The following is a 13,307-nucleotide window of genomic DNA, read 5'->3' on the forward strand; positions in this document are numbered from 1 at the left end:
ATATCAAGAATATGACAATAAATCAGTGGGATACAAAAAACAAACAAACAAACAAAAAACGACATTGATATAAAGAGTTTAAATTGCTTCAGATAATCATTATATTATTTTACCCTCAAGATTACAACTAAGAAGAGCTCTACTTTTAAGCTGGAAATAGTCCAATGGGGGTACCGCAAAATACCAAGGAAAGAACACTTATCCAATATACCAAAATCCAGAAAGATAAGTGATAATCTGTGACATCTGAGCTACAACCCACTTTCTTTTTCTGCTTCATTCTAGACAGAAGCTTCACCCAGGGTGGGTGAAGCCAGGAAGATGGGGCTTAGCTCCCCAATCAAAATTTAATTTATTGCATTTATCATTTCCTCCAGCTACAAGTGGAAGAATCTCAATTCCTGGTAGTATGGTTGAGAGGTCAGGGGTTACCTTCCTCCACCCTGCTCCTATCCATTGGCTAGGGACTATTCCATGTAGAAAAGGTTGAGAATACTTGGACCTCATCCCAGCTTACTCATAGGACAGAGGTGCCATGATGGGAAGGGCAAGCTGAGAAGACCAGAGCCTACCAACATGCCCATTGCTCAAAAGAGTGGCTCTCCAGGGGGAGAGGCAGTTTATAGAAAAAGAAAGCTCTGCAGCTTTTCTCAAAGGCATTGACTTCATTTGAAACAGTGTGGAGAACTTCAAGGCTAAGGGGGCCCCTGAAAACAATAGGTTCTCTTAATTAAAGCAACACTCTAAGCCATAGGCCAGCTAGTTCAACAGAGAAAAAAGAGACACCTAACAAGAACCCTCCTAGGGTCAAAAAAAGCTAAAAAATGGTCCTCAAAAAAATAAATAAAATAATAAATAAATGAAATAAATAAATAAATAAATACCCTGGAAAAGTAGCCCAGATTTAATTGGATTAGATTGCTGAGCAATTTGTGCTCAGTCTTGAGGATATTGTCAAAAACAATAAAGTAATCAGCTGGTAATTAGAGAAGCTTAATGGTGGTATCTATACCAAATGAAGCAGGCAGCTAGCAAAAGAGATCATGGAAAAAGTCTAAGACAGCCCTGTTAAAACTCCTTGCCTAATTCCTTGTGAGGGGGTGTAAATGTCTAACTATTACATTGTTTTGTACACCTGAAACTAAAAAACTAACAAAGAAACAAACAAAAAACTACTGTGCAACACCTAAGGTTGCACTCAAGGAGGGATAACAAAGGTAGGAAAGGATTTCACTAAAAAAGCAGAACCAAGCCAACAAAATATAAACACGCAAACAACAAAAAGAGGTCTATGAGAGGGGAATGGGTTGTTTTTAACAAGAATTACGAGACAAGCAAAGAAATAGAAAAGTGTGACCCATATACAGGGGAAAAAAGCGGGAAACAGAAACTGCCTGTGAGAGGGACCAGATGTCAGATTAAATAAAGACTTCAAAAGTGGCCATATTTAATATGATCAAAGAATCAAAGAAAATATGCTTGAAGAAATACAGGAAGATGTGAAGACAATGTCTCATCAAATCGACAATATCAATAAAGTGATAGAAATTATAAAAGAACCAAACAGAGTGTCTAGAGTTAAAAAGTATAACAAATAAAATGGGAATTCAATAGAAGGGCTCAACAGTAGATTAAACTGGCAAAAGAAAGAATCTTAACTTTATAATAGATTGATAGGGGTTATGCATTCCAAAGAAAAGTGTGAAAAAATGAATAGAACACAGCTTAGACAAAATTGACAAATTTGTAAAAACACACAAACTACTGACTCATGTATCTAGCGACCTCACATTAAGTAACAGGTAAACAGACTGAATTAATAATCATCATTTATTTGTGAAGATATTCTATTTCCTACATTGACTATAGAATGCTGGACTCCGTTGTTTCTATCAGACGAAGTCAACTTAATTGTTTACCTCCTTGTCTTCCCCCAGCTGTTATTTCTACTCCCTTCTTGGAAGAAGAGGAAAGAAAAAGGACATGTACAGTGTTTTGGCCTATGATTCGTTGATTGCGAGAAGAAATTTGCAAAGAGAATTCATTATGGTACTTCTGCTTTGATATTACGTTGGTGTAAAGGTAATTGCGGTTTTTGCAATTATTTTCAACCTTTTAAACTGCAATTACTTTTGCACCAACCTAATATTTACTCCCTCTCATCTATTTTCTTTAATTCTTCAGAGTTCATACTTGTTACAACACACAGCTCAAATGGCATACCTGGTAAATTCTCCTAAATATATTTAAGAAAAAAATAATACCAGTAATATACACATTCTTTCAGAAACAGAAAAATATGAAACAGTTCTCAACATGATTTATGGAGACGCTATGACTTTGCTACCAAACTAAAAAGAACAGTTAGTGAAAGAAAAATGACTAATAAACATTTATGAAAAAATACTAAACAAAACATTGCCTAACAGAATCTAGAGCCATATAAAATGTATAATACATCATGACTAAGTTGGGTTTATTTGAGATTTATTAGTTTGAAATCAATCAATTCATATATTCACAGAATAAGAGAAAGATTATACAATCTTCCTAATAGGTACTGGAAAAAAATTAATAAATTAAACCGCCATTTATGGTAAAAATAATGAGAAACTAAAAACAGAATAAAATTTCCTTATTCTGATGTAACATTTGTAAAAGAGAAGATCATATAGCACGCGTCATACTAAAGGTGAAATATTGAAATCTTTCCCTCTCCCGAGGAAAGGAAGACAAGAAAGCCTTCTATTACTGCTTCTATTCATTATTGTGCTTGAGATACAAACAAACCAGACCAATAAAGCAAAAGTAAATAGACAAAGAAATACATAAAAGATTTAATGTTGGAAAATACAGTAGGAAACAAATTGCCATTTATTCATGGACATTTTTATTGTATTCATGGAAATCTAAAATAATCTATTAACATATTATTAGAACAAATAAATGAATTTAGCAAGATTGCTGGATAGAACTTTAGATTTCTAAATTTTATTTTATGTAACAAAAACAATTTTAAATTTTAGAGAAATTACTAAAATAATAGAAATGTGTTTTCTTTCAAAATGAGCAGAAGAGAAATAACAGAAAACAATGTAAAGAATCTCTGAAGACTGATTGATGTCAGGAAAAGGAGTCTGCAAATCGACCATGACTTTGGCAGTGGGACGGGGTCATTTGCACATTTGCTCTCAGCGATGCTTCTATCTTCTGTGTTCTGATCTGTATGGTACAGGGCTGGAGGCCTGCAAACCACCTTCCTGAGATTTCTTTGCCAGCTGGCTCCTACTGGGCCCTGACAATACGAGGCACTGGCAGGTGACTGGAAAGTGAGAGGAAGGAAAAAGCCAAAACCCACACCTTCTTTTGGGTAGAGGGTAGAGCTTTTGGCAGAGCCTTCAGGAGCAGTCACAAAGGGTGACGGTGAGCACGTGGGTTCCTGCTCAGGCCATGTGTTTCCAGCAGCAGCACGTGTAGGGGGTTATAATAAAGCAGCAAGCAGCCTCTTTAGCGGCCCTGGCAGCAGTGCTCTGCCTCCATTTATACCCCGGACAGCTTCTGGGGACTCTGGGCCCGGGGTTCCTGCACTAGCAACAGGAGAATGGGACATGGATTTCTGCAAGGCAGCTTCAGGAGTGGTTCCACAGTACTAGGTCCGGTGGATTCCCGCAGCTCCAGCCACGCTGAGAGTACTGCAGGTAACAGTTTTCCCTTCTGCTCCTGCAGCCGAGGTTGGAGGTGGATTATTACAGACACTAATCTTTGAGGAACTTTTCCTTTTTCTCTTCTGGCTCCTCCTGCTCTTCTAACTCGTTTGTAGCTTATCTCATATATTAAGTTTCTTCCAGTTGAAGTTTCTGTTTTCCTGACTGGACAATGATACTGGATACATGATGGAAGGACAATACTGCAGAAACCAAACCAGTTTTTCCTTTGTCATTTCTCCCACATTTACCTGTATTCATATCTAATTTTAGTGTTAATGTGTTTTAAAATGTGTTTAAATATTACGCATATTGAATAAATTCTCTGATTGACTTAATACATAATATGAATAAACATTCTCATACTAACGTACACCTTGAATAGAAATAAGAATATTAAATCAAGAAAACAGTTACATTTTGTAATTTAATATTTTAAAATATACTAAGTCCTCCTGGAATTTAATACATGAAGTATAAATAATAGCATGACTTAAATCAAAATAGTAATCATATAATAATACATCTTTCTTTCTGCTTAAAGTTCTTTTTTGGGCACATATAGAAAAGAAAATATAATTATACTTTTAGACTAGAAATCTATTGTAATACTGTTCATTAGACTACAACTTTAAAATTTTGAACATTTTGTTACTTGTCGTAATGAACCTATTAACAAGTATTGTGTTTCCTGATTATGTTTGAATTATAGCTTATTTTTTCATCGAGTTTCAAGGATCATGATGTGATTCATTATGCACACTTATGAGTTGTTCATATAATTACAGACAGAAACTATACATATAAAAATGAAAACAATTTTAGCCTTAAGAGAAAAGCTTAACTTTTATGAATATTATCTCCAGTGAAACACACCAAGAGAGAAATACACCCGATAATGACAAGATGACATAAGATGTGCTTACCTAGTTTTGTGCATTCTGGGCATTTTCATATCTAGGGATGTTCTCCATGTCCAGAAATAATAGATAATTGTATAGGAACGGTGTTTAATCCAGGATTTTCTGAGGATGACTAAAAGATTTGCTGAGAATGATTGAAACCTCAATCAGAATTAGAACTATACATTTTACTGCACGTAAAATTAGGCATTAGTAAATGTATTTGTATATGTATATAATTAATATTTTACCTTTCCATATTAAGAAGAACGGAATACTCTGGTATATTTCAAAATAGCTTTCTTTCTTATCCTACCTGCTAAAAGCATGAGAGGATTTTTCTCAGACCCTCACTGGGATAACCTGCAGAGCTCCAGAAGATAAAACTCACAAAAGTGTGGGGTCCTCCCGACGACTGGGTCCCGCTGGAGTTTTCCTCTGAGACAAGCCCACACTGAGCCTCCTGCAATTCATCAGTCACAACTTCAGGTTTTCATGCCTGGCACTGGCTCCTGCAGACATTTCAGTTCCTGGGTTTCTGCCCCCAGGAAGCTGTGATTCTTCGTATTCACCTGTCAGTGAATTTTGTGGTAGCAGTTTGCCCCCCGACATCCTTTCTGGTAGAGAGCTAAGAACAGTTGTTGATTTTTTTCAGTTTGTTCAGCTTTCCAGTACTTGTTAATGCCCTTGCTACTCGTAAAGTTCTTACATGAAAACTGGGAGTCTGCGTAATTGAAAAAAGATAAAATTAAAACAGGAGGCTCAGAGATCAAGTTGAATGCAGTGGGGAAAAATGCAGAATGTTTTTGCACATCTGACTCTTAAGGATAAATATCAAGCTTGTTATAAATAAACAGCATTACAAACACTGAGATGGCATACTTGCAAACCATCCCACTAAAGCTTGAGCATGCGAGGAAGGAAAGGGCGCCCACTTCAGAGTGCTTGTGCTCTGGCATCTGCATTGTCTCCTCCTGCAGCCCTTCTCACCCCCACACACCTTGCCGCAGACTGTGTAGGGCTGAGCTCTTCCTTCATTTCACAGCCTTTCTAAATTCTTAGCCATCACATTTGCCAACACTTGGTACTCTGGCCTATGTGGTGTTTCTCTCAGTCGTGTTGTCTCATCCTTATTTTTCAGCCATGGTGGCAATTGTATGAGTTTCTGGGTTCTGTAGCTCTCTTTCTGAAGCAAACAATCGAAATCCCACATCTCCCTCTTCTGTTTCTGTATTTGTCCTGCTACACAATCAGCATTCTGAGTGATGCATCCGTGCGAGGGTCATTGTAAATCACCTTTGTCAGCCTGAGTCGCTTTGTGCTTGGAGTTGAGCTGAAAGGTGATTCCTTTTGGGGCAGCAAGATAGCATTTCCTACTTAAACATTAAATGTTCCTTTACCAGCAGCAGCTAGAAGATGTTACTCCTTAAACATTTTCCTATCCAGTGGCATATGGGCAGCAGGAGTTCAGAGTTCCTATGTGCCCGACTAAACCTCTAACACAGAAATGAGGATGCTTTTCATTATGAAGATTGAGAAAGCTCTTTTGTGGTGTTTGTTCTTTAAGACAAACTAAATGTATTATTTCATAACCAAAGAATCTATTGCTTGTTATTGTATTCAATTTTCAACAGTTTTGAGTGGATTTGAAAGGTATGAGGTGTAAGTCACCGAAGAATTATCCTTGTTGGGGAAAGAACATCACAAGGAACCAACCTGAAGACTCATGCACCAATGTTGATTACCTTTCTACAAGCAGTTAGAATGTTATTTTCTAAGCTGCAGAGCAACTAATGGCTTGAACTGCAGGAAGTATTTAATTAAGTATTGATTTCAGGCCAAGCTGTTGTTTGGCTGAGGCCTTATATTGCATTATAATTAATGGACCTTAACCAGAGTTTAATTTTTCTGCACTATTCCTGATTTTCAAGCATTGTAACAGCAACCCTCAAATAATCCATAGAGGGAGCCTTGGACATTTTCTATTAACTTTTTAAAGTTTTGACTGCATTTTTAACATACCTAGAAGACATCTGGCTTTTGATATTAGCTTCAAAGTCTCCTGCATTTTGAATACATTTAAGATTAAATTTTCCCATTGACATATTGTCAGTAAATTCCTTCATACACGTTTAATATAGGTCCCATTATTAAGGGCATGATTTACTGAGGAGTTCTGTGACTTCCACTTCCCTGGAGTTCTGTAGATGAATAATAGATTCTCATTTGTTTGGGATGGTCCTGAATGCTTAAGTGATGCTGAATAATGCTCACTTGAAAGGCAGAGGGTAGGGGAAGCTTCCTTTGGAAGGCTCATCGATAATATTACCATGTGACTGATTAGATCCTATAGAATGTCAGAAATACTGTGTTTCCCCGAAAATAAGATCTAACTGGAAAATAAGTCCTAGCATGATTTTTCAGGATGACATCCCCTGAATATAAGCCCTACTGCGTCTTTGGGAGCAAAAATTAATATCAGACCTGGTCTTATGTTTGAGGAAACATGGTATGAGCTTGTAATTTTTGAAATAGCCATCTGGCCACTTTCTGATTTGGCACTTTACTTAAACTCTAGCCTAGCTGTGTATAAGATCACTTAAATTTTTAACAGTTTAACTGTGTATCAAATGCATAGCATCATTGAGATCTGTCTGTACACAAAGATGAACAAAGCTTAGTTGGGAGTAGATGCTTTTATTCATGTTACAGCCTATTTTGAACACAAACATTGCAGAAACAACTAAGCCATATGGCAATCTGTAATACATGCTGTAATAAAGAATGACTTATGAGTTAAATCTGTTCACAATACTTTCTGAAATACTTCCCATTTTACTTTCTTTGTCCTACTTACAAGTCCTTACCTTTCTCCCCAGTCACTATTATAGCTAAATTCCCTTAATATGAAGTCTTATGAATGTTACCCAACAGTTGCTGCAAAGGATTCTGCAGAATGAAAGTTTTGGTCTCCACTCTCATCTTGCTATCTTAACATATGAGACTAGCTGTTTGTTTCTGCTGTAGTGTGGTTGGGGAATTTGTTGTAATCCCAACAGCAATTTCAAGTCTGGCAACTGGTACTCCCTTTCTGAAATGTGGAACAGCTACTTTGTGTCAGCTCCCTGGAGAGCTAACACATTGGGGAAAAAGCAATGGAACACTTGGGGGAAGGGTTATACTGGCTGAATTTTAAAACACTTCAGTGGATTCAAGACTCCAGTACTTTTCAATGATCGTGGAGCCCAGAGCATAATTGGTTGAATCTATCAGAAAGTAGCTGTTCAGGATTAACTATGCAAATTTGAGATATGAGTCAGTGAGTAACCTTTAATTTACTCTTCATCTTCACCATTAGGTGGTGTGAAGAAAAAGGAGGACGTAGCTTGTAAATTTATTTCCATTTCAGATCAACCAAGTCACCTGCTGTTAAACATAAACATTTTACATGCTTATAACTATATTCATTTCAGCAAATTTTAGGGGGTGGAGCTGTGTGAGAATATGTATGTAGTAATGAAAACGGTATTTCTTATCTTTCGTGCATGTGTTTTATATAGAACTCTCACTGGCATCAAATACTTACAGAATTGTCAGTTCACTAAGAGAATTGTACTTTTTCCCTTTTTACACACTGATGCTTATTCACGTCAACTTTATTTGAAATATGTGATGAAAATGTAAGTCTTGTTATGTATGTTTATGTGAATCAACTTGGTACTCCAGTAATGTTATAAAATGTTTTTTTTTAATACTAATTAGCAATATATCAGTTACAGAGGAACCGATGCCTTTTATTTTTGTATTGAGATATTTTGTATTGAGATATTTTTACTACAAACACAAAGAACTACCTTTAATATACAACAACATTGTAGCATTAGAGGAATTCTGGACTCTGAACTTCCCGTTGTCCTACTGAGTTAGGCATGGGGAAGCAAAGACATCTACAATTATGAGCTGATAAGAACATGGCTTCTTCTGGGAAAGCGCATGGGCGTTTGGGCCTGAAAGTTCTTGTGAATTACGTAGTTACTATCCAGGGTACAACCAGGGTACATTGCATAAAGGGCAAGGTATCTTGTTCAGTGAATGAGTGAATAAATGACAAAATGGAAGAATAGCTAGTATACTTGTTGGCCGCCACTATTAAGTTGCATCTTCTGTTACCCAGCCATGTTTTCTCGTAGTTGACTGGAGGATACCTAAGTAACAATAGCAATAATATCAAAAACAGTGTTTGAAACTTATGGTGGGGGCCCTGGAAGTAGAAACCCAAGCCTGCCCTTGTCCATGCCCCAGATTCTGTAGTGAGGGTACAGACTGCATCTAGAATACCACATTTTAAATCTCAGCATACTACTTCTTTTGCTATGTGAACCATAGGTAAATAACTCAAGTCCACTATTCTTCAAGTTTCTCATCTTAAAAAGAGGAAAATACTTGCCCGTATCTCGTAGGGATGGCTTGAGTATTAAATGCGATAAATTATATAAACTATTTAGAATAGTCTTGACAAATTTGAAGCATTGTTCAAGTAGCAGCAATTTTTATTATTATAGCAATTTTTACTGCTATTATTTCCTCAGTGGAATCCTGAAGGTTTCATCCATTCTCTTTTGTAGGCTTCAAAAAGTACCTTTCTGAAAATGATGTTTCCCATTTGCATCTCTGATCTCTGGTGTTCTTATACACTGTCTGTGTTACTTGGCAGTCATGTTGATATGAACCACACTGCTGCTCTCCGGTGCCCCAGCTCTGCTGTCACCTTCCCTTACTCTGTGTGGTCCCTGTCATTTTTCTCTCTGAAATTTCTAGCTGAGGGAAAAGATGTCCCTATCCTCACTCACCTTAATCCAGGCCTAGCTTCCTCAGTTTCAAAGAATGCCTTGATAAATTAAAAAAAAAACACCAAAAAACAAAAAAAAAAACTTATTAGTCTTTCTTTTTTTTGGTTTTTTTGTTTTTTGTTTTTTTTGTTTTTTGTAGATATCTCTGCTGGATTCCCTAAGGATCATTTGGAAAACAATAATAGCAAATGCTTCAAGTGCTGTACTCACCAATGCCTCTCATTCTACCAGCAGTGAACCAGTGGACCAGACCAGACCTCAACCACCGTCTTCCATCTTTCATCTTCCACTTCAGGTACAATTGCTGATCACTCAGACCATCTTAAGGTTTAATAGAATGTCTCTCCTAAACCTCTTGTTTGAAGTTCATACTTTTGATACTGAAAGCTCAAAATATTACTTCAAAAGATCTCTTTTCAATTTCTCTGAAGTTGGTACTTGCGTCTTCTGTATAAAGAGGGTGCCAAAAACATGTATACACATTTTAAGAAAGGAAAACACCGTATTAAAATAGTAATACAATGAATGATGCTAGTATTCATTTGATTAACGCCATCTTTTGAGCGAACGTCATACTATATATTGCTACCATAATTCAATTTAATTTCAAAAAGCAAAACTTAGATAACATCTTTTAAAATGTGTGCATTTTTTGGGCACCCTTGGTATAAAGGAAACAGGGGGCCTAAGTAAAAGCCCAGGCAAACATGTGGCTATAACAACTATTACAAATGAAGACGCCTCAGAGCCTTGAGTTTTGAATTGAGGCAGACTGCTATGACTCTATCATGTCACAAATAGGTATAATAATGCAGAGGGAAACAACGTGAAGACCTAATGGATGTTTTACATAATCGTTTTATTCAACTGACCCCTATTCTATTGACCCTTGAGGTTGGTAATGGTTTGGGAGAATAGTATACTATGATTAAATTATAATTGTTTTCCTTTAAGTACTTATTTAGTTTCTCTATGGAGGATTTGTGTTTTTGACTACGCATGAGTCATTTTGAAAAGACTGAGTGTAAGTCTAGTTAGTGACCAAACAGAGGAAAATGCTGTTTCTTTTTTTAATAACAAAAATCCAATGGAGTGGATTAAAAAACAGTTCTTTACTCTGTCGTGAGAGACTTCGGGAAAAATTGCTGCCATTCAATGGGATTGATCTGAACATGATTATGGGGAAGAGTATGTGAAAGAATGAAATTCATAGACAGGCATGAATGGTAAGAAATAAAGGTGTGCTCCAAAACTACAATATTTCTCATTCTTAAAAGGGATATGAGAATATGACACAAAGCTATGACTTTGAAAGCAGCTGTACAACACCATGTGTGCCATTCTGATGGTATAAATCATAAAAATGCTTCACAATGTAAATGTTTAGGATACTTATATTGAATTACTGCAACAATAATAACGTGCCATGAAAGAAAGGGATCCATATATATGCTAATTAAGAAAAGGCAACACACTGTAACTACTGCACAAATCATAAAATATTCAGTTCATGTTTTTTTTTGAGCATCCAAAGAGGTTCTGTTTTAACTTTATGAGTGCAATTTGGCTGGAAAAGGGGTGTATGTGAAGCAGATTGTTAAATGCTTTTTTACCATTACTGGCTGTTTAACAAGGTGCTCCAGTATGACGATAGGGAAGGGACAACTTGGCCTTGAAACATTCTTTTAAATCACTTTGATGAGTTTGAGGAAGGATATTGACCCAAGAAGAAGTGTCTTTGCTTTTCAAGTCGCTTTGATGAGTTGGGTAGCCGTTGACCAAGGTGATGTGGTTAAATAGTTGGCTGTAAGTTTGATAGTACCTATTTTGTATCTGCATGTTAAACTCAGCATGAAAGACTGTAATGAGACCGGTAACTCATTCCTCAAGTGGCCTTACATGTATCCCACCAAATTGTCATTGTTCTTTCTACATCTAAGGCATGAGGGTACATAACCATATATTACTGAAAAATGTTTTTTCTGTTGTCAAATTTTAGGGTTAATTGAAATGATCCGACAAAATGTACCATATATTTTTGCATTTGTTCTTTTATTTCTCCTTTAGAAGGTCAATATTTCTAGTCTTTGGACCAGACTTACGTTGTAAAATTTTTAGACTCTGGACTTTACCTTTTCTAAGAAGCATGCCTAAGTTACTTTTGCTCCTGTGACTTTGTAGATAATAAAATTTGCTCTTTAATGTCTTCCCCTTCCATACTGATCACACAGGTCGCCTCTTCCAAGTTGGTAAGGAGATACTAAAAATGGGTCAAAGCACTGTGCTCAGAAATGCTATTTTGGGAACTCCACACCTCTTCACCTGCTGGCAACTCTTTGTGTTCCAAGTCCTATAATAATCGGGGCAGTTTTAGCCTAATGCTAATAACTCTGTAGATCAATTGCTTTAACTCAGTTTCCTCACTACCGCACGGATCCTAATTATAGCAGGATTACTGGTATAGGCATGAAATTACCTAGATAGGGTCCAAGGTTTTGTACCAAGCTAGAACTCTGGCTGAAGAAAATCCTCTGAAAGCATGCTTGCAGTGGCACTTTATATAAGGGAAGAGCATTTTGTGTCCTAATTATAAATTTGTTATTAAAACTTATGAAGGCTGGGAAAGGTATATACTGGGAGCGCAAAAAAAAAAAAAAAAAAAAAAATGTATACACATTTTAAGAAAGGAAAAAAAAACTGTATTAAAATTACACTGATGGTAATCACTTTGAGCACCTCTTGTAATTGCAGAAGACAAACATGACTTGTATTCATCCTTTGTTATTGGCATATATTGAGTATTACAATTTTAATACAGTTTTTCCCTTTCTTAAAATGTGTATAAATTTTTTTGGCACCCTCTAGATTTGGCTCATCACCTGTAAGAACCCTGCCTTACTCAGGCTGATGAGAAATATATTTTTAGTCGACAGTGCAAACATTTCTTTACTCTTCCCCTCTGATCATATTTATATTACCTCGTTTCTCTTGTCTCCCCTGGAATCAGCATCAAAAATCTCGTTTTGCTCGGAATGTCACATTCTTCAATGTCTTCAATGTGGCGTTTAGTGATATAGTGGTGGCTTTGTAATGTGTCAACTTGACAAGAGTGAACTAATTTCCTAATATTTTCTTTTCTGCTTGTTTCTGGTTTGGGTGAGATCAAGAGAGGCTCTTTGGGAGATTTGGAGGCAGGAAGTAAAGCAGTGGCCATTTTGTATCTCACACAAATCAATGACCTGCTATGTCATCTTGTTGATGTGAGGCAGTGATGGAGCCTGCAACACTCCACCTTTTACCAGATCCCTTCTTCTGCTTCAGTGACTCTTGGCCAAGCGTGTGTGCTGCGCTTCATGATGAAGGGCCCTAGCCTCTGTAGGACACCCATATCACCAAAGTCAGACAGGCATGAAGAGCTGACAGGGGTTTCACTTTGTCCTTGTGGGCTCCAGCTCATACTTGTGAATTCCAGCTGGTTCTTTTTCTCCCCCACATTATATCTATCTTTCCTCTCAATGGCTTGCCCCATGAGCTTCAAGCCCCAGAATCAAATACAAAGACAGCTGTTTGATGAGGCCTCTAAATTCCAAAAGAAATATTCCCCCATAAAAAAATATTTTGATATTTATCCCACATCTACATATTTATCCTAGTGGCTCTGCCTCTCTACTAAAGTCCTGACTGATATCAATTTGGTATCAGAAAAAATTATAGAAAAAAAGAATCTTAAAAATGATTACTCTGAAATGGCCCTGGGTTTTCTGGAATTGTTGCCTTGATCTGACTAAATCTAAAGTAATTAATGACCCGTTTCAGTAGTTAGGAGGAGGGTATTGATAGGCTATGCCATG

The 13,307-nt window shown here is 36.8% G+C and overlaps 1 protein-coding gene across 2 annotated transcripts in view; it reads left to right on the plus strand.

Annotated features, from left to right (window-relative positions):
• The window catches only part of SLC7A11 (solute carrier family 7 member 11), a 379,319-nt gene that overhangs the window by 316,166 nt on the left and 49,846 nt on the right, over positions 1–13,307 (plus strand). For both annotated transcript variants that reach the window (XM_074338520.1, XM_074338519.1), the window contains one exon: positions 9,596–9,751. In XM_074338520.1, coding sequence (XP_074194621.1) covers positions 9,596–9,693 — 98 coding nt within the window. In that variant the 3' untranslated portion in view covers positions 9,694–9,751. The remainder of the gene's footprint in view (positions 1–9,595; positions 9,752–13,307) is intronic.

The sequence above is a fragment of the Rhinolophus sinicus genome, linkage group LG07, assembly GCF_036562045.2.
Source record: "Rhinolophus sinicus isolate RSC01 linkage group LG07, ASM3656204v1, whole genome shotgun sequence".
Lineage (NCBI taxonomy): Eukaryota > Metazoa > Chordata > Mammalia > Chiroptera > Rhinolophidae > Rhinolophus > Rhinolophus sinicus.